The following is a 17,669-nucleotide window of genomic DNA, read 5'->3' as shown; positions in this document are numbered from 1 at the left end:
CAGTGTATTATTATTATTATTATGCACCAAGGTATGTCTTTGTGCTGACAGAGAAAAAGAAAGAGAAAAAAAACCCAGGGAAAGTGAAAGGCACGACAGTGAAAGCTCTGTTTGAGCATTGCTTCAGCTTTGGTCTTTGGTTCCCCTCCTTCATCTATTTATATTCGGGCCCTTTTCCCCATTCACACCTAGTGGACTGAACACAGCTTAAGTGAGTTTTAAATAACGTCCTGGACAAAGCCCTGCAAACTCAATAAGGAAAATGTGATTAAGGCTTTATTTTAATCTAGTAAGAGATGAAATGAGTCCAGGCAATGAGGCCGTGGATTGTATTTGCTATGCAACGCTGCCACCCAGAGGCGGTCAGTGTCCTAGCAACTTCCGCCTAGCTGCTCCCCTCGCATTACGTGCACCGATAGTGCGCTCGCTGGGGCCCTGCTTCACGGCCGCTGTTCTGTGTGAATTTCTTTGCAGATACAACACCAAAGCACCAGTCACAGTCAAATCTGGGTCAGAAGGGAACGCCAAACTCTGCCTCAAAAACCAAAGACAAAGTGAATAAACGCAACGAGAGGGGTGAAACGAGGCTCCACCGGGCAGCCATCCGCGGGGAGGTACGCCGCATCAAGGAGCTCATCAGTGAGGGAGCTGACGTGAATGTAAAAGACTTTGCAGGTAAGGGTGGCATAGAAAGATGGTGATGATATGATCAATAGAGGCTCGTTGTTTCTATGTGTGAGCAGTTGCTCCTGTAGTCAGAAAATATCAGGAAGACTGTTGTTAGACTACTAACAATGTGGGGTCCTTGTCCAGGCTGGACCGCACTGCATGAGGCATGCAACAGAGGGTATTACGATGTGGCCAAGCAGCTGCTGGCAGCAGGGGCCGAGGTCAACACCAAGGGCCTGGATGATGACACTCCTCTTCACGATGCGTCAAACAATGGCCATTTTAAGGTAGGCACTTCACTCCAGTTGTGATGGTTTATTAAACCCTTGTGCCAAAACCTCCTGGTTCAGCAGACCTCAGTACCATCAGTACCATCAGGCTAGAATGCTAGAATATTGAGTATTGGCTATTTGACTCCCTGTCCAGTTTCTTAGTTTTTACCATGGTGTTCAGAGCGTCATCTAGTGGTTGTCAGGAGGTAAATAAAGGAGTTGAGGTTCTGCAGTGTGGAGCTATTTTACAGTGGAACCTTAAAGCAGACCATAATATCTGACCCTTTATAAAACTCTCACTGAAACGCTCTGTTTTACCAGCGGGAGAACCGCAGAACCGGTGCTCGCCTTTCTCTGTTTATAAACCAGCACTGAAGAACCCATTCAGAACTGAGTGGAGGCTAACGCTAATTCTAACACACACACACACACTCACTATGGAAACCCCAATCACACACACACACACACACAGCACACTCACCCACTATAAACACACAGTTATTACACACCAGTAGACCAACAACCACAGATATCGGTCCAGAGTGTGTACCACTACACACACACACACACACACACACACAGGAGGTGATTAGACTGCAGTGTTGTAAAGGAGCTGGGAGCTGATTGGTCAGGAGGGAGGAGAGTCAGACTGGATTATCAGATATTAAACACTATAAAACATAATTTTAATAAAAGTCTGGACTAAACTAAATCAGTCAGTCCAGAAAGTCTGATTATAGAAACTGAGACTGAAAATAAAGAGATTTTACTGATTGGATTAATCAGCAGCTCGTCTGATCTAAACTGTGGAGCTGGATTATTATTTATACACACACACAGATCAGATCAGTGTTCCTGAGCAAACAATCAAGGTTCTGAATCTGTAAGTTGTTGTAATTGTTTTGCAGGTGGTGAAGTTGCTCTTGAGATATGGAGGGGATCCTTGTCAAAGCAACAGAAGAGGGGAGACGCCGCTGAAGGTGGCAAACTCTCCAACCATGCTGAATCTGTTGCTAGGAAAAGGCACGTACACCTCTAGCGAGAGTTCATCCGGTATGTATTGTATGATTTGTTCAGAACACAGTACCAGTTCTCGCTATGGCCTCATCTTTCAGTGTCTTACCATGCGTGTTTTCATCTGGACAGAATCTTCGGAGGAGGAAGACGCCCCGTCGTTTGCCCCCTCCAGCTCCGTCGATGGCAATAACACAGACTCTGAGTTCGAGAAAGGCCTGAAGCTGAAAGGGAAGGCCCTCGACCCTCCCAAATCCACCACCACACCCGTCAAGGACGAGTACGAGTTTGACGAGGACGACGAAGAGGAGCGCGTCCCGCCCGTGGATGACAAGCACCTGCTGAAGAAAGAGTTCCGCAAGGATCCTGTCAGCAAGGCCAACAACTTCATCTCCATCCCCAAGATGGAGGTTAAAACCTATTCCAAAAGCAACTCGCTCACACCAAAGAAGCCTGTGCGTCGGATCCTGTCGGACAGCAACAGCTCGGATGAGGACGACCGGACGTTGTGTTTCACGCCCACGCCCACCCCGAGGCAGCCTGCTGCTCAGACCAACAAGAGCAGGGACTCAGCCACGCTGAGCTCTAAGCAGCAGAAAGACAAAAACAAAGTCAAGAAGAAGAGGAAGAAGGAGACGAAAAATAACGTCAGTAAGGAGGTGCGCTTCGGCAAGGTGAACGACAAGTTCTGCACGTCCGACTCTGAGACCGGCGACATGGAGAGCGAGGACGACAAGGGTTCGATGCCGAGCTCAAACTGCGTGAAAGACTCCTCTGCTTTGAACCTTAAAGAGTCCTCTGTGTTCAGCTCCCTGTCTGCGTCCTCCTCCTCGTCCTCGCACGGGAGTTTGGGCTCGCAGAAGCTCACGCAGTCTTTGGCTGAGCAGCATCCAAAACAGTGGAGGACAGACGGTTGGAAGACCGTGTCTTCCCCAACTTGGTCGGATGACAGCTCCCTATCGGACTCCGTCAGAACGAGGCTTTCCAGCGAGTCGGACTATTCCTCTGCAGACTCCAGCGTTGAGTCTGTAAAACAGGTGAAGAAGAAAACGCAGGACAACAAGAAGAAAAACAACACGCACGCCAACGCGTTAGACAAAAAGAGCTCGGACTTTTACAAGAACTCCAACGTGGACGGGACGGTCTCTAAAGCAGACAAGGACGGGAAAGTATTGAAAAAACACAAAGTGAAACACAAACACAAGAACAAGGAGAAGGAGAAGGTTCAGAGCGTGGTGCTGAATCAGGACATGAACGAAAAATTTGTAAAGAGCTTTACCTTCGACTTTGACGACTCTCGGCAAAAATCCCTCATTGTGGAAACGGAGTCTCCCTCCGACGGTAAGGTCAAACTTTCCAAGCATGACAAAGATCATTTTAAGAAAGAGGACAGATTATCGAAAGGCAAAAGCGAAGACAAAGACTGGTCAGGGAAGGACATCCAGAGGGTGTCCAAAGAGGAGAAATCCAAGAAAGCAAAGGAGTCCAACAAGGAGAGAACAAGCAAAGAGGACAAGGACAAACCTTTGAAAATGGAAAAGGAGAAAGGCCTGAAGGACAAAGAGAAGCCAAAGGAGGAGAAACAGAAATCCCACAAAGAGGATAAAAAGAAAAAGTCCAAGGATAAGTCTCTGAAAGCAGACAAAAAGGGGGAACTGAAAGAAGACAAACATTTTAAGTCAGAAAAGGAGAAAATTGGAAAAGAGGAAAAGTCTAAGAAGGATAAGGCCGTCAAGGAAGAGACGGATTATGAGGACTACGATATTAAAAATCATTTTTTAGAGGACACCAAGATGAGCGCATCAGACGATCACGATCGCTGGCCGTCGGACCTTTCTTCTGACAGCTTGCTCTACGGAGAGGACAGCTGGGACGCTCCCGTGAAAGAGTTCAAAACGAACAATTCGATGAAGCTAATTGTGGAAACGCTGAAAGAAGAAAGCAGGGAGCGGAAAAAGGAGAATAAAGTCAAAGACAAGAAGTCGGAGCACGGAGACAAGCGCTCTGACAAAGACGCTACGTCCAAGAAGAAAGAGAAGGAGTCTTCTGACAAGAGCAACGAGAAGAAGAAGGACTGGACGGACAAACAAAAGCTCAACTCCAATCACTTAGAAAAGGAGAAGAAGCGGAAGGAATCGGATGGGGGACTTAAGGAGAAGAAGGAAAAGGAGTCTCTCGATGGCAGCAGAGACCGGAAAGATTCCTACGAGTTTACCAAGGAGCGGAAGGACTCGAAGACGAAACAAGAATGCCTGAGAGATGAGTACGGGAGCGAGGCCTTCTTCAAAGACAAATCGGAAAGCGAATCTACCACCAAGTCGGATCCCAGGGAGAGGAACCACTCTGGCAAAGACAAGGAGAAGAAAGGGGAAGGTGCGGAAAAGAAGGACAGGCTTAAAGGAGAAAAGCACAAAGACAAGCCTAAAGATCGAAGTTTGGAGCAGGACAAGGACAAACCTGATAAAAACTCGATTGATAGGTCTTTGAAAGAAAAGGACCTCGAAAGGAGCTCCAAAGACAAGAAGGACGGAGCTAAAGACAAACACAAAGACTCTCACAGTAAGGACAAGGAGAGGAAGATGTCCTCCGAGCAGAGTAAAGACAAGAAAGAAAAAATATCCCAAGACAAACATTCCGAAAGGGACAAGGACTTTCTGGAATTCAAGAAGGAGGAGAAGAAGCCGGAAAAGGTGAGGGAGAAGACCTGGTATAAAATTGAGGATATATTCACAGATGAGAGTGAAGACGAGAACGACAGTTATAACGGAGGGGTGGCAAAGTTGAGCGATTCGTTTGGGCTCCTGGACTCCCACCGAAAAGATTCCACACCTGACAGAGACGACATGGACCACATCCTGACAGACAAACACAGGAAGTACTCTGGAGAGGGAAAACAGCACTCCACAGAAAAGCAGAAGGAAAAGGAGCATAAAGATAAAAAGAAAGAAAAAACAACAGCCTTTGATGCTGGAAAGGAAAGAAAAGGTTCAATCGAAAAACACAAAGATAAGAAAGACAAGGATTCAACTGATGCAAAACACAAGGACCGCAAAGACCGAGCATCTGTGGACTCCAACCAGGACAAGAAGAACAAGCAGAAGCCCACGGACAAGCGGGAGGCCACGGACGAGAAGAGCAAAAGCAAATACAAAGATAAGCCAGACCATCTGAAAGACCGAAAACCCTCGAAGGGCGGCGAAAATGAGAAATCGCTGCTGGAGAAGCTGGAGGAGGAGGCCATGAACGATTACAAAGATGACTCCAATGATAAGAACAGCGAGATCTCGTCAGACAGCTTCACAGACCGGGGTCACGAGCCGGTTTTAAGCTTCTACGACTCTTCTAATGACATGTCCGAAGACAGGAGAGAGTCGCTGTCCATTTCCAATCCTCAGGACAAGTTTAGAGACAAAGAGAGACATAGGCACTCCTCTTCCTCGTCATCGAAGAAGAGTCACGAGAAAGAAAAGGAGAAGGTCAAGAAAGAAAAGAGGGACAAGTCAGAGGAGATCCGAGAGGCCTTTGGGCGAAGGGAGAGCTTACCTTTTGAGAAGGAGCCTATGCCTCTGGAAGCTGATCCGTACACCTTTCCATACGGTTCTAAGGCTGATGGGGAGGATGACCTGGATAAAACTCTGGAGTTTGAGAAAGAGATGTCCAAGAAGGACAAGCTGAATAGTGTCATCACCAGTGAGAAGATCAAAGAGAAGAAGAAAAAAGAGAAACATAAGGAAAAGGTGAAGGAGGAGAAGCACAAATACTCAGACGGCTTCGGGTCCTTCAGACACTCGAAAGAAGATCAGAAATCCGGACTTAAAGAAAGCCCTCAGGTCACAAGTTTGAAGGATAAGTCTAAAGAGGATAGTCCAAAATTTGACGGCAAAAACAAGGACAGAAACAGAGACGTCCCAGACAAAGATAGACCGGAGTACAACAAGACTAAGAGCAAAGATGAAAACGACAAGATCAGCCAGTCAAAAGACTCGGGATCCCGGAAAGACTCCCGACCACGGGAACTTCTGGTTGATGGTGACCTCAGGCTAACGAGCTTTGGCAAAATGCTTAGCTTAAAAGACCAGGAGATTGAAGAGCGTCATAAGAGACACAAAGAGCGAATGAAGCAGATGGAGAAACTCAGACATAGGTCAGGTGATCCAAAGCTCAAAGACAAAACCAAGTCCACAGAGGAGCTGAAAAAGAACCGTGGCGATCTTACGACGAAGAAGTCCAGCTCATTGGAATCTGCCTTGAAAGAAAAGAAGCTCAAAGACGTTGGCCTTCCAGCCCAGATGATGTCTCCTGACAGGAAATCGCAGCCCATGGACAGCCAGAACTCAAAAGACTGGCTCGCAGGCCACCAGATGAAGGAAAACCTCCCTGCGTCGCCAAGACCTGACCAGAACAGGCCGACGGGCGTTCCCACTCCCACATCTGTGATTTCGTGCCCAAGCTTTGAAGAGGTCATGCAGACGCCTCGTACACCGTCCTGCAGTGCAGAGGACTACCCGGACATCATGTTTGATGGACTAGACTGTCAGAACTCTTCGGCGATGACGATGTCCATGAACGCCTGCTCCCCATCATTCTTTGATAGGTACTCGTCTCAGAACTCTTCCCAGAGTTTCCCAGAAGGAACGTGCATCACGCCGGCGAAGAATATGCAGTTACCCCTCGTGAGTCGATCAGTCACCTCTGAGGTTAGAAGACCTCTCGAAGAGGAGTTCAAAGCAGAAGCTGACAAGTTCCTCAGGCAACAGAATGTGCCGTCAGCTGCAGAGTTCGAGTCCTCTGCCTCGCATCTTCCTGATGACAAAATGTCATTGGACAGACTCGACTGTGTCTCTTCTCCGTACTTCTCCCCTCACAGGCTGTCTCCAAGGCCTGACCCATCGCAGCCTGTACAAGATAGAGCTTCTGCAGCAAGTGCTGGCAACGATGCCAGCGAGCTCCCCCCAGAGAGCATGTTTAACAACTATCTAATGAAGCCTTCGACTCCAGTCCACAGACCTGACCCTCAAGAGCCTTGTCTGGACATAGCTGCCCCTCCGACACCAGCCCCTGCAGCGTTGCCTCCTATGGACATCGATGACCTGTCTGAACCACATCAGAGTGAGCCCAGCGTCTTGCCGTCTGATCCAGTCAGTGGCAGTGAATATCTGCCTCCTCTTGTGGAGGAACAGGATGATGAGGAGGAAGAAGAGGAGGAGGAGGAGGATGAAGACAATGAGGAAGAGGAGGAGGAAGAGGAGGAGGATGAAGACAATGAGGAAGAGGAGGAAGATGACGAAGAGGAGGACAACGTAGAGGATGTAGCCGAATCTCAGATAGCTCCAGAGCAGGCCATACAGCCTGTAGAAGATCCCACATATTCTCTTGGGATTGAAGACTCGGCCAGGAAGACTTGGGCTGAATCTCCAGACCGCAGAGAGCCTGAAATGCTTCCATTGACACCCACTCATCCTCAGGATGGCCACATGGAGAACTCATGTGATCAGTCTGTAGGGTGGAATTCAGCAGAGATTATGAAATCGCCAAACGAAAGTTATGGGGAAGTGGAAGCTGCCGTTTCGAAGATCAGCAGCCCATATTCGCACTCTGATTGTGATCTGCCACATATCCCCACGGCAATGGCTGTCCATCCATCTGTAACGCCCCCCTATTCCACATACTCCAGGCCATACTGTCCCTCGCAAATATCAGAGCCTCATTATGAGATCCAGAAAGATGATGCAGAAGATAGTTCATCACCAGTGAGACCTGTAACGGAGCCCGTGGACTCCGAATCGAACTTCATGCCTCCTTCAGCGAATCGACTGGAAACCTTCTTCCCAGAAATCAAACCCCACGTTGAGGAGAATCAAATGGATGTAGAACCGCCGTGCATGACACAGGAGAGCAGAGAAGAACCCCTCAGTTATCCACCCGAGAGCACCATCGCCCCATCCGTAAGCAGAGAGACTCACTGGGAAGACCCCTTCTCTGCTACCGTTGATGAGCTTGATGACCTGGGCCCATTCTCTTTGCCAGACCTTCCGTTTCAAGAAAAAGAGATGCAGGAGCCTGAAATTACGGCCCCGGAGATGCCGGAGACCAAGCATCCGCCTGCACAAATAAGACCTATGGCTATAGAAACGAGCAAAGAACTAGGGGTGTTGGACGTTGGCTTGCCCAGTTTGCCCAAAGCCCCCAGCTCTCCTGCAGTTATTCCTCCTCCTGAGCCTGCTCAGGATCTGGTGCCTCCTCCCCATGAGGAGAGCTACCAACCGCAACCTGTGATCGACCTGGAGCCAGAGCCTCAGAGCCTCCAGGATGTTCCCTCTATGAAAGAAACGATCCAAGATGATGTGTGCACGTTTAATGAGCAGGATGAGGGTGATGGGAACATGTATTCAGCTACTACGGATGGCGAGAATGACCAGGAGTACAAACCGACAGACCCGTCCCCTGATATTCTGGCGCCAGTTTCGGTAGCGCCGTGTTTGGAAACGCTGGCAGCTTTGAATGCAGAACAGACATCGACCCCGGTGGTAGCTTTGAGCCGTTCCAGCAGTCCTCGCCCCTCTGCTCCAGTCTTGGTGGTCACGTCATCTTGCACCACCCAACTGTCAGAGGCCCTGGAGACAACAGCCAAACTGCCAGTCGCCACAGCAACATCGGAGGCCCCCAAGAAGGTTGAGGAGATCCCTCAAAGGATAACTCGCAATAGAGCGCAGATGCTGGCCAATCAGAGCAAGCAGAACACCGCGGCCAGCCCCGCGAGCATCACGTCGTCTGCCGCTTCGTCTCCCGTCACCACAAGTGTCACCAACAGCTCTCCGTCCTCCGTCACTGCAGTGGAGAAGGACAAAGAGAAGGAGGCCATCCACATCACCGCTGCTCAGACCTCCACCCCAGCTGCGCCTGCTCTCGTTACCAAAACTAAAGGCCGCACTGTCGAGGAGGAGGATGGCCAGACGCAGCATCCACGCAAAAGGAAATTCCAGAAATCAGGCCAGCAGCAGGTGCAGGTCCAGCTTGTCAACACGGCGATGCAGCAGACGAGGGAGATGATTCAGCAGACTCTGGCAGTCATAGTGAACGCCATCAAGCTGGATGAAATCGAGCCCTACCACAGCGACCGCTCCAACCCTTATTTCGAGTATCTGCAGATCCGCAAAAAGATCGAAGAGAAGCGGAAGATTCTTTGCTACATAACGCCACAGGCACCCCAGTGCTACGCGGAGTATGTGACCTACACCGGCTCCTACCTGCTTGACGGCAAACCTCTGAGCAAACTTCATATCCCAGTGGTGAGTGTCATCATCCTAGCGGTGTACAACGCACGCCATGACAAGTGCACTTCTTCTGGTCATTGGACTTTTAAATGCATTAGAAACCAGAAGTCATACTTGTTATGAATCATGTGGTGTTGTTTTTGTCTTTCTTTCTGCCACCTTTACCTCCAGATTGCTCCACCTCCATCCTTGTCAGAGCCCTTGAAGGAGCTCTTCAGGCAGCAAGAGGCAGTGAGAGGGAAGTTGCGACTGCAGCACAGCATTGAACGGGTATGCTCACGAACCCCCAGCTCCCACGCAGTGCTTCTTCCTTCCCCTCATCCCTCAACTTACTTTGGAAGTCATCCAGTTAGAATTAGTGCTTTGATCGCTCAGCACAAAACCTTTTGATGAATGATCAAAGCTTCTGTGTAATGGAAAAGCCCTGTATCTGCAATATGCATTTCTCCAACTAAAAGAAGCATATTATAGTACAATCAAAATCCCCATTTCATCTTGCGCTCCTCTGAAGTTGCTCCGGTGACTTCTGTGAACCTTGATGATTTTGAAAGATTGTACCACCTCTTTTACCTTTATCAGAAGTTTGCTCTGGGCTTTTTTCTTCTTTTTTTAAGCAGATCTTTGGGAGTCCAGGCTGACCTTTTTTTCCCTCTATGCTAAATTTTTTATCTTGCTCTTTTACAGGAAAAGCTGATTGTGTCCTGTGAGCAAGAGGTACTACGAGTTCATTGCAGAGCTGCGAGGACTATTGCAAATCAGGCTGTTCCGTTCAGCGCTTGCACCATGTTGCTGGATTCAGAGGTCTACAATATGCCATCAGAAAGCCAGGTGAGATACTTCTGTCATGACCCAGATCCGGATTTCAGGGGTCTTGTGTATTAATGTGGTCATGTGACTAATCTCATTTGGTTATGTTTCTTGTGTTTTTAATCACAAAAGGGGGATGAGAACAAGTCTGTGAGAGATCGATTCAACGCTCGGCAGTTCATCTCTTGGATTCAAGACGTGGACGATAAGTATGACCGCATGAAGGTGAGGACCTTTCTGTGATTTCATTAGATTTTAACGTACCATGTTGTTTGTCATAGAGACATATTTGCTCAAGCTGTGTCTTGCATCATCGTCATTAGGGATGTCCCGATCCGATCACGATCCAAGTCTCTTAATGCTGGCTATCGGCCGATCCCAATCTGAACTTTTTTCAGATTTCTGTAAATATACAGCCTCACAACTTGGGTAAGACGTGCTAATCCACAACAGTGAAGAGCAGTAAAATCACTATTTTAGTACCAGTTTCAGACTAAAAATCGGACTAAATTACTTTGTTTGGAGCAGCGACTGTTTTAAACTCTATAGTGTTTAATATCTTACAGTCCAGTCTGTCTGACCCACCTGACCATTCAGCTCCCAGCTACTTTAGCTACAACTATACAGTCTGATCACTTGGTGTGCATGCATTAGCATTAGCCGCCTCCTCGGTTTAGAACCAAAGAAAGGAGCGTGGGCATTTCCACCAGTTTGGTTTCTAACCAGGCGGAATTCAATAGTAAAGATGGGCTGGGAGGAACGTTAGATCTTCCCTAATAGAGAAAATGGAGTTAAATATCTCTGTCGTTGCTCAGCTAGTAACCTAACTTACAACCAAACCTGGTGCTTTTGGCAGCGCAGACAGATATGGCAGAAAATAGACCAACATTTTCTGGCGGAGTGGAGAGTGTAGATCCTCCTCTTCTGACAGATTAACTAACACACTCTTTACCTGCTGCTCTGGGAGCTGTCTGCTGTAGCTGCGTCACGTTTACAGCGAGGCTCTGGGAAGCTGAAGTTTTCCTCTTCCCCGAACTCTCCGTTCCACCTTAAATAATGCAGCAGTGCCACCCTGCTGTTGAAATGTGCACACTGTAACTGCAGCACTATTTAGGTGGAATGGAGCGTTAGTATTAGAACCTAAAGCTCTAGGTTATGTTTTGGCTCTTGCTTACTGGTAACATCACCAAACCTATCAGTTCAAATAAAGCTCTGTTTGGTTTTTCTCACTGAACTGAGGTCATAGATGAACTCCGTCATGAGGGTCATGTCTATTAATGGTGCCTAGAGGAAGTCGAATGGCACCCTGCTACAGCAAATCTCAGGAAACTTAATAGCCGATACCAGATCCATTAAAAATGCCTGGATGGCTCCTGATCCTGAGTCACTGGATCGGATCGGAATATCCCTAATTACTATTTCCCATCATCATCATCATCATCATCATCGTAATCATCTTCTTCTTCCCACAGACGTGTTTGCTGATGCGACAGCAGCATGAGGCTGCCGCTCTGAATGCAGTGCAGAGGATGGAGTGGCAACTCAAGGTGCAGGAGCTGGACCCTGCTGGACACAAATCTCTGTGCGTCAATGAGGTCCCCTCCTTCTACGTGCCAATGGTTGACGTCAACGATGACTTCGTACTGTTGCCTGCGTGACACGAACACACTCGGACGCAGAGTGCGCGGTCTTAAATTCTCATCTTTCAAAGAGACAACAGACAGCAAGTTCGGTAAGGGCTAGCCGGTTTGAAGAGAAGATTTCTTTGAGGAGAATACATATATATATACATATATATATATTATATAGAAAAAGTTTAAAAAAATAAAAATCGTCCCCTTCCGTCAGAAGAGGGAGCATCTTTCTACCGGGGAAAAAAAAATCACGACTTGCACTTTCATCCTTCAAGTTTGTATGCTTTTGTTTGGGATTTAAGAAGCAACTGATTTGTTTTGAAACTCGCCCACCCCCTCCCCTCCGCTCCTCCCCTCCCGGCTGATCTGAGCGAGAGGAAACGGGGAGAGAGAGAAGTGTAATTTGTCTTTATTTTTTTGATCCCGTTAAAACTAAATTACAACAAAAGGGTGGGTTGAGACAGGCTCCTCCACCTTTGTTTGTCCTTCAGAATCAGGGACTCAAGTCACCACGGTGAGCTCGAGAGTGCCGAACAGAAACCAGGCCCGGCACCGTCAGGCGTGGCTTCATGAAAAAGAAAAACAATAGAAAAAGACCCGAAAGGGGTGCCAGAGGAACGCTTAAACATCCGTTCCTACAGCCAAGACAGTAGGACCCGGATCTCTCATGGCCACAGCAGAGGAGAGCATGGCTCCCTGCTGACCACAGCGCCCCGTGCAGCCCCAAAGCAGGGCGGCTAGCCAGCCAGAGGCGGAGCAGAGGCTCGGCGCCAGAGTGGGGGAGAGACTGCTTTCAGCACCGGGGCATCCACAGACATGAGACCCAGGATGCCCTCAGATACAGGGCAAGGAGCTCCTGATTCTGCGTGCTGCGGAATCATACGTACAGCCTCTGGTGTGTGTGTGTTTGGGTGGGTCGCTGTGGAGTCAGGCCCCCTGTGCCTGCACTCCTTCTCATAACAGCATCTGTATGAGGAAGACAAACGAACACACAGGACAGATACAGACACGCAGCATCGCGACCCAAGAGGCAGAGACTTACACGATGGTGTTTTAGTGGAGATTTATTATTTTTGTTTGTTTTGTTTTGTTCTTTTTGGTCTTTCTTTACTTGGGCATTTCATTGTTCCCTTTCTGAGGAAGTGACTTGAAACACTACAGAGCCAACGTTAGTTTAATGGAAAAAAAACAAAAAAACAAAACCGAAAAAAAAACATTGTATTCCGTAAATGATGTACAGTTTTTATATTCGTTAACCAATGTATTCTCGCTGCCTTCTAGATAATTTATTTTGCCACCCATTACTGCACAGTTGTAAATAACTTATGTACTGTAACATCACACAGTTACGTGTAAAAAATAAATGAATAAAAATTATCTTTGTATGTACAGTTCACTTTCGGGCAGCACTTCCTCCCCCCCACCCCCACCCCACAACCAACCCCCACCCCCCCATACCCATGGGCCAAAATGTGTACACATTGTCAGTATTGTAAAGGACTCTTGTGTACAGGTCCTTAAGGTTTATTTGTTTTATTTGGTTTGATTTTATTGTATTTTACTTTATTTGATTTGATTTGATTGATTTCTTTGTCCAAGGCTGGTCAGTTGAGTTGAGTGTCCTGGATTATTATCATCATCTTCATCAGAATCGCTGTCATCAGAAGATTAATGAAACTGTCAGGGCCACAACTAATAGATTTCAGATGTAGCAGAGTGATTATGGAGTTATTTAAGTAATAGTAGAGGTATATTATTATTCATTGCTTTAATACACGAGTCTGTGTTTTATCTTATAATAAAAAAAAACAAACAAAAAAATCTAAACCAAGAAAATGCCTTTTTACAGTTTCTGATTTCACTGAAAGCTGCACAACCTGGAGTTAGGAGCGTCAGCAGCGGAGGGAGCCGTTATAACCTGGTTCTGGACAGATGTAGTAGAAACGTCCTTTAAACAGTCCAGTGTCCCCTTCAGCAGGTCACAGGTCATACAGTCCATCCGCCACCAGTAGCACAGCAACCCGGATTTCCCTCCTCACTCTTCTCTTCTCTGTAGGACTAGCAGGTCTGCAGCGTTCCTCTGTCCAGTTCAGTCTAAACCAGGGGGTGGGCAGCGGGGGTCCCGAGTCCAGCAGAGTTCACGGATTTCCCTGCTCCAACAGACCCACTGAACCTGCCGCTCAACAGGTGAGCTGGATCAGGTCTGCTGAAGCAGGTAAAGCGCAGAACTCTGCAGGAATCCCACCCTCCAGGACTAGAATCGCACCTCCCTGCTCTAAGCAGTTGGAGGCAGGATACGTTAATGATGGCTGTGCTCAGTTTCACTCCTCTGTGTCATAGCTTTAGTGTCAAAAATAAAATTATAATAATTGGAGCACCATTAATAATAATGATCTGCACCTGTAATAAATACCACAGACATGAAGATGCTTCTGGAGGTTCTTTAAGAGATACCGTAGAAGAAGCTCTCTAAGTCACGGTTCTTAAGACCTGTGTGAGATCCCATGATTCCTTATGGATCCAAAAGTTCTCCTTTTCTTTAATCTTTAGAAAACAGAGCTTCATGTGTAAGAGTGGACTCTGGAAACCGTGCACACTGACCGACCCTCAGGCCCACTCCCTTCTCATTTTATGCTCCTGGGTCTCCTGCTGTTCCCAGAGCTCACGCCGACACAGAGCTTCACCACGTCACTGAATCCATCCTCAAAGCACAATCACAGCGTCCGAGTCGCAGGGTTGAAACCGTATTGAGGGACAAGAGCAAAAGGAGCTGCTTTTAGAAACTGTCCTGTTTCAGTTTTTTGAGATTTCGAGATTTCCCTCATTTTATCCCTCATTTCCTTCAGTTCTCCTGGATCCTGATTTTAAAGAAAAGTGTTTTAATAATCTTTTACCCGTTCTTCATTAGCGGCCTGTACTTTAGGTGTGTGTGTGTGTGTGTGTGTGTGTAAGTAAGTAAGTGAGAGACGTGTGTCATCCAGGCTCTAGTGTGAGAGTTTAGTTTTTGGTTATTTTTAGTATTTTATTTTTGCAATCTTTCCATTTGTGTGTCTCTCTCTCTCATCACTCTCTCTCTCTCTCTCTCTCTCTCTCTCTCTCTCTCTCATCACTCTCTCTCTCTCTCTCTCTCTCTCTCTCTCTCTCTCTCTCTCTCTCTCTCTCTCTCTGTCATCACTCTATAGCATACACGTTGTGGATCGTCATGGCTACGCAAAAACCTTGTATATATAAAATGTGGGCTTTACAGGAGAAGGAAAAAGCTTCAGTCAGTCAGAAATTGTAGATTTTATTCATTTAAACCATTTTGGAGCGTTTCTATTGGTCAGATTCAACTTCTACCAGACTAGGAACAGGTGGGGTTCACTGGCAGAACCAAATATTAATAAAATAAATCAGTGAAAAACAGCAAAAATGGAGATGCAAGGTTCAGGGTTTGTTTGTTTGTTTTTGTTTATTAATTTGAAAAAAACCAAATCAGTGTGTTTATGTTTAATAATTTTTTATTATTTTTATTATTTGTATTTTTTCTTTCCCCCTGCAACACAAACAGGTGTCCTGTCAATCAGCATGGGGGAAAAGCTGAATGTATACCATGACTACGCCCCCTGCAGTCTCGCTGTTGTTTACAAGAAGTGTGTGTGTGTGTGTGTGTGTGTGTGTGTGTGTGTGTGTGTGTGTGTGTGTGTGTGTTTCGTTTTTTCAGTTTCCTCCTTCAAAACTCTTCGTTCTTTAAGTGAAAGGCTTGAAATTGTGATGATTTTTATGTAGCAGCGAATTGTGAGAATCAACTGAACTGAACAGACGACCTCATGTTATGTGGACCACCCCACGACTCCTCCCGCTCTCCTCAGTGCTTTTCCCATTTCCACACATGGTTCATCATCATCATCATCATCATCACCTTCATTGTAGAGTTTGGGCCCGGATCTCCGATCTCACAGTGAAGCACTTAGCCGTCAGCTCGCCACTGGTCTCTGCAACACATTACCTCTGCAGTTTACACACACTCGACTCTGTTCACCTGGGTCACTCTTCTTTTACTGGTTTTACTGGGTTTCACGTCGTCCGGTCCCAATTTCAAGCCTTTCGTTCTCGCCTCCTCCCTCTTCACTCTCCATAAACTCGACAGTAGATGTATCTTGAAATGGAAAATGACTCATAAAGCATGTAGAAGTATTTCTTAAATGGTGAGAAATAACCTATTTATTATCTTTCTGACACCTGTGGTATGTTTGAGTTGAAGGTCTCCGCTGTGTAAATTTTCCTGTAATGATTAAAAAAAATAATAATAATAATAAAAAAAAGATAAAGGAAAAAAAAAAGAAAAACACGACACTGTACATAGCTGTATATATCTCAACTCCCAGGACCTTTTGCACCCTCCTCTTTGTACTAGTCTGAACTTGAGTAGAATGTGGGGTTCTAAAGGCACCGAGACGAAGCTCTCGCTGCAGGTCATGTAACGATGTACCTTTTTATTTTTGTTTGTTTTTTTCTTTTGTTTTCTTTCTTTTTTCCCTTTTTTTAATTTTTTCTTTTTTTTTTTTTTGTTTTTTTTGTACAATGTAGTTCAATTGTGTACATATTGTTGGAGCAGCTATGGGAGGGAGGGGTTTGTTGATGCTATCGTCAGTGCTGTCAAAGATCCAGTACTTTCACCTTTAGCTGTGTTGATATCCTGCAATTCAGAAGCGAGAAACTAAAAATTAAAAAAAAAAAAAAAAAGTTAATGGAGTAAAAATTCAAAATTGTTATTTTCTACAGTTGCATGTACAGAGAGCGCGAGAACTGCTGTTGTTCCTCAGAGATTATGTTCGTAAATAAATTTTTGAAATATGATGTCTGTGCTGTCTTGTTGCTCTTTTTTTAAGCTGCTGCAGTTCTGTGTGACGGCCACCAGATGGCAGCAGAGCTGAGTATAAACACTGTCAGTTGGTTAATGAGTATATGAACCAAATATGACCTGTTAATTATCTGATTATTAATCACAAAACAACAGGGATTACTTAGAAATATCCTATATATTAAAATTTAATTTAGAAATAGAAGTTTCATGATTACAGCCCAGTGCTCCAAATGACCCTAATACCCAATTTCCTTTTGTGTTATTGGACCACATTTTTCAGGCCTTTTTCACAGTAAATAACAGTCTGTCAGTCCAACCACATCAACACCACTCAAACCGGCTGCATTCACATTACATTAATCAATCCCTCATTAATCAATTCAGGGTTGTTGTTTTTTTTGTTGTTTTTTTGGGGTTTTTTTTTGTCATCTGGGCGGTTCATATTCATAAATTTATGTTGCAGGCCCATGAATTGTATGTGTCAGATTTAGGACCACGTATTAAAAAAACAAAAAGGGTCAAATCTCAATCCTGTTCACCTCAGGTCTGCTCAGGTCGGTCTTCACTTTCTGTTTTAATGGTTTGGATGCTGTGGAGGGGTTTGTTTGATGCTCTTCTGCTTCAGGTCTTAATGCACTGTGAACTATATACAGTATAAATACAGATAGATGTTGTTCATAGTATGATTTTTGTTTAATTTGTGTAATTTCAGAAAGTTAAAGCTCTTGTTAACCTAGTTTAGAGTCACAGATGAGGCCCTAAATTATCATGATGATTCTCACGGTGAGATTATAAGAGGGTCTTTAGGTTCAGTACAGCACATGTATGTTGAATATGAACTATATTAATGCCACAATTTTATGAACCTCGTGATTCATAATGTAATGTAATAGATGATTTGCATATAAAGGCCTACATTATTTAGTTTGTATAATAAATACAAAATTAAATATATAAATAAATATGCAGCGATAGAAATCAGTGTATTTACACACATTGACCACCAGATGTCGCCAAAGCGTAAGCGACTGATTCCGGACAGTTAGGGACACTTGTAGAGAATAAGGGTGTGGCTAATGCGGTCCAGGACGCGCCTCCAACGGAACAATTGGCCAATTGCACCGTTTGAGGGCGTGGCTTTAGCGTTCCTGAA

The 17,669-nt window shown here is 45.8% G+C and overlaps 1 protein-coding gene across 3 annotated transcripts in view; it reads left to right on the top strand.

Annotated features, from left to right (window-relative positions):
* Positions 1 to 15,376, top strand: part of ankrd11 (ankyrin repeat domain 11) — a 162,460-nt gene extending 147,084 nt beyond the window's left edge. For all 3 annotated transcript variants that reach the window (XM_072670938.1, XM_072670939.1, XM_072670940.1), the window contains exons 5-12: positions 475 to 675; positions 814 to 956; positions 1,850 to 1,994; positions 2,088 to 9,244; positions 9,401 to 9,499; positions 9,914 to 10,057; positions 10,169 to 10,261; positions 11,509 to 15,376. In XM_072670938.1, the coding sequence (XP_072527039.1) occupies positions 475 to 675; positions 814 to 956; positions 1,850 to 1,994; positions 2,088 to 9,244; positions 9,401 to 9,499; positions 9,914 to 10,057; positions 10,169 to 10,261; positions 11,509 to 11,694 (8,168 nt within the window). In that variant the 3' untranslated portion in view covers positions 11,695 to 15,376. The remainder of the gene's footprint in view (positions 1 to 474; positions 676 to 813; positions 957 to 1,849; positions 1,995 to 2,087; positions 9,245 to 9,400; positions 9,500 to 9,913; positions 10,058 to 10,168; positions 10,262 to 11,508) is intronic.
* Positions 15,377 to 17,669: the final 2,293 nt, after the last annotated feature.

The sequence above is a fragment of the Salminus brasiliensis genome, chromosome 25, assembly GCF_030463535.1.
Source record: "Salminus brasiliensis chromosome 25, fSalBra1.hap2, whole genome shotgun sequence".
NCBI lineage: Eukaryota > Metazoa > Chordata > Actinopteri > Characiformes > Bryconidae > Salminus > Salminus brasiliensis.
The sequence above is the reverse complement of the archived record's forward strand: the minus strand, read 5'-3'. Positions and strand labels throughout refer to the sequence as shown.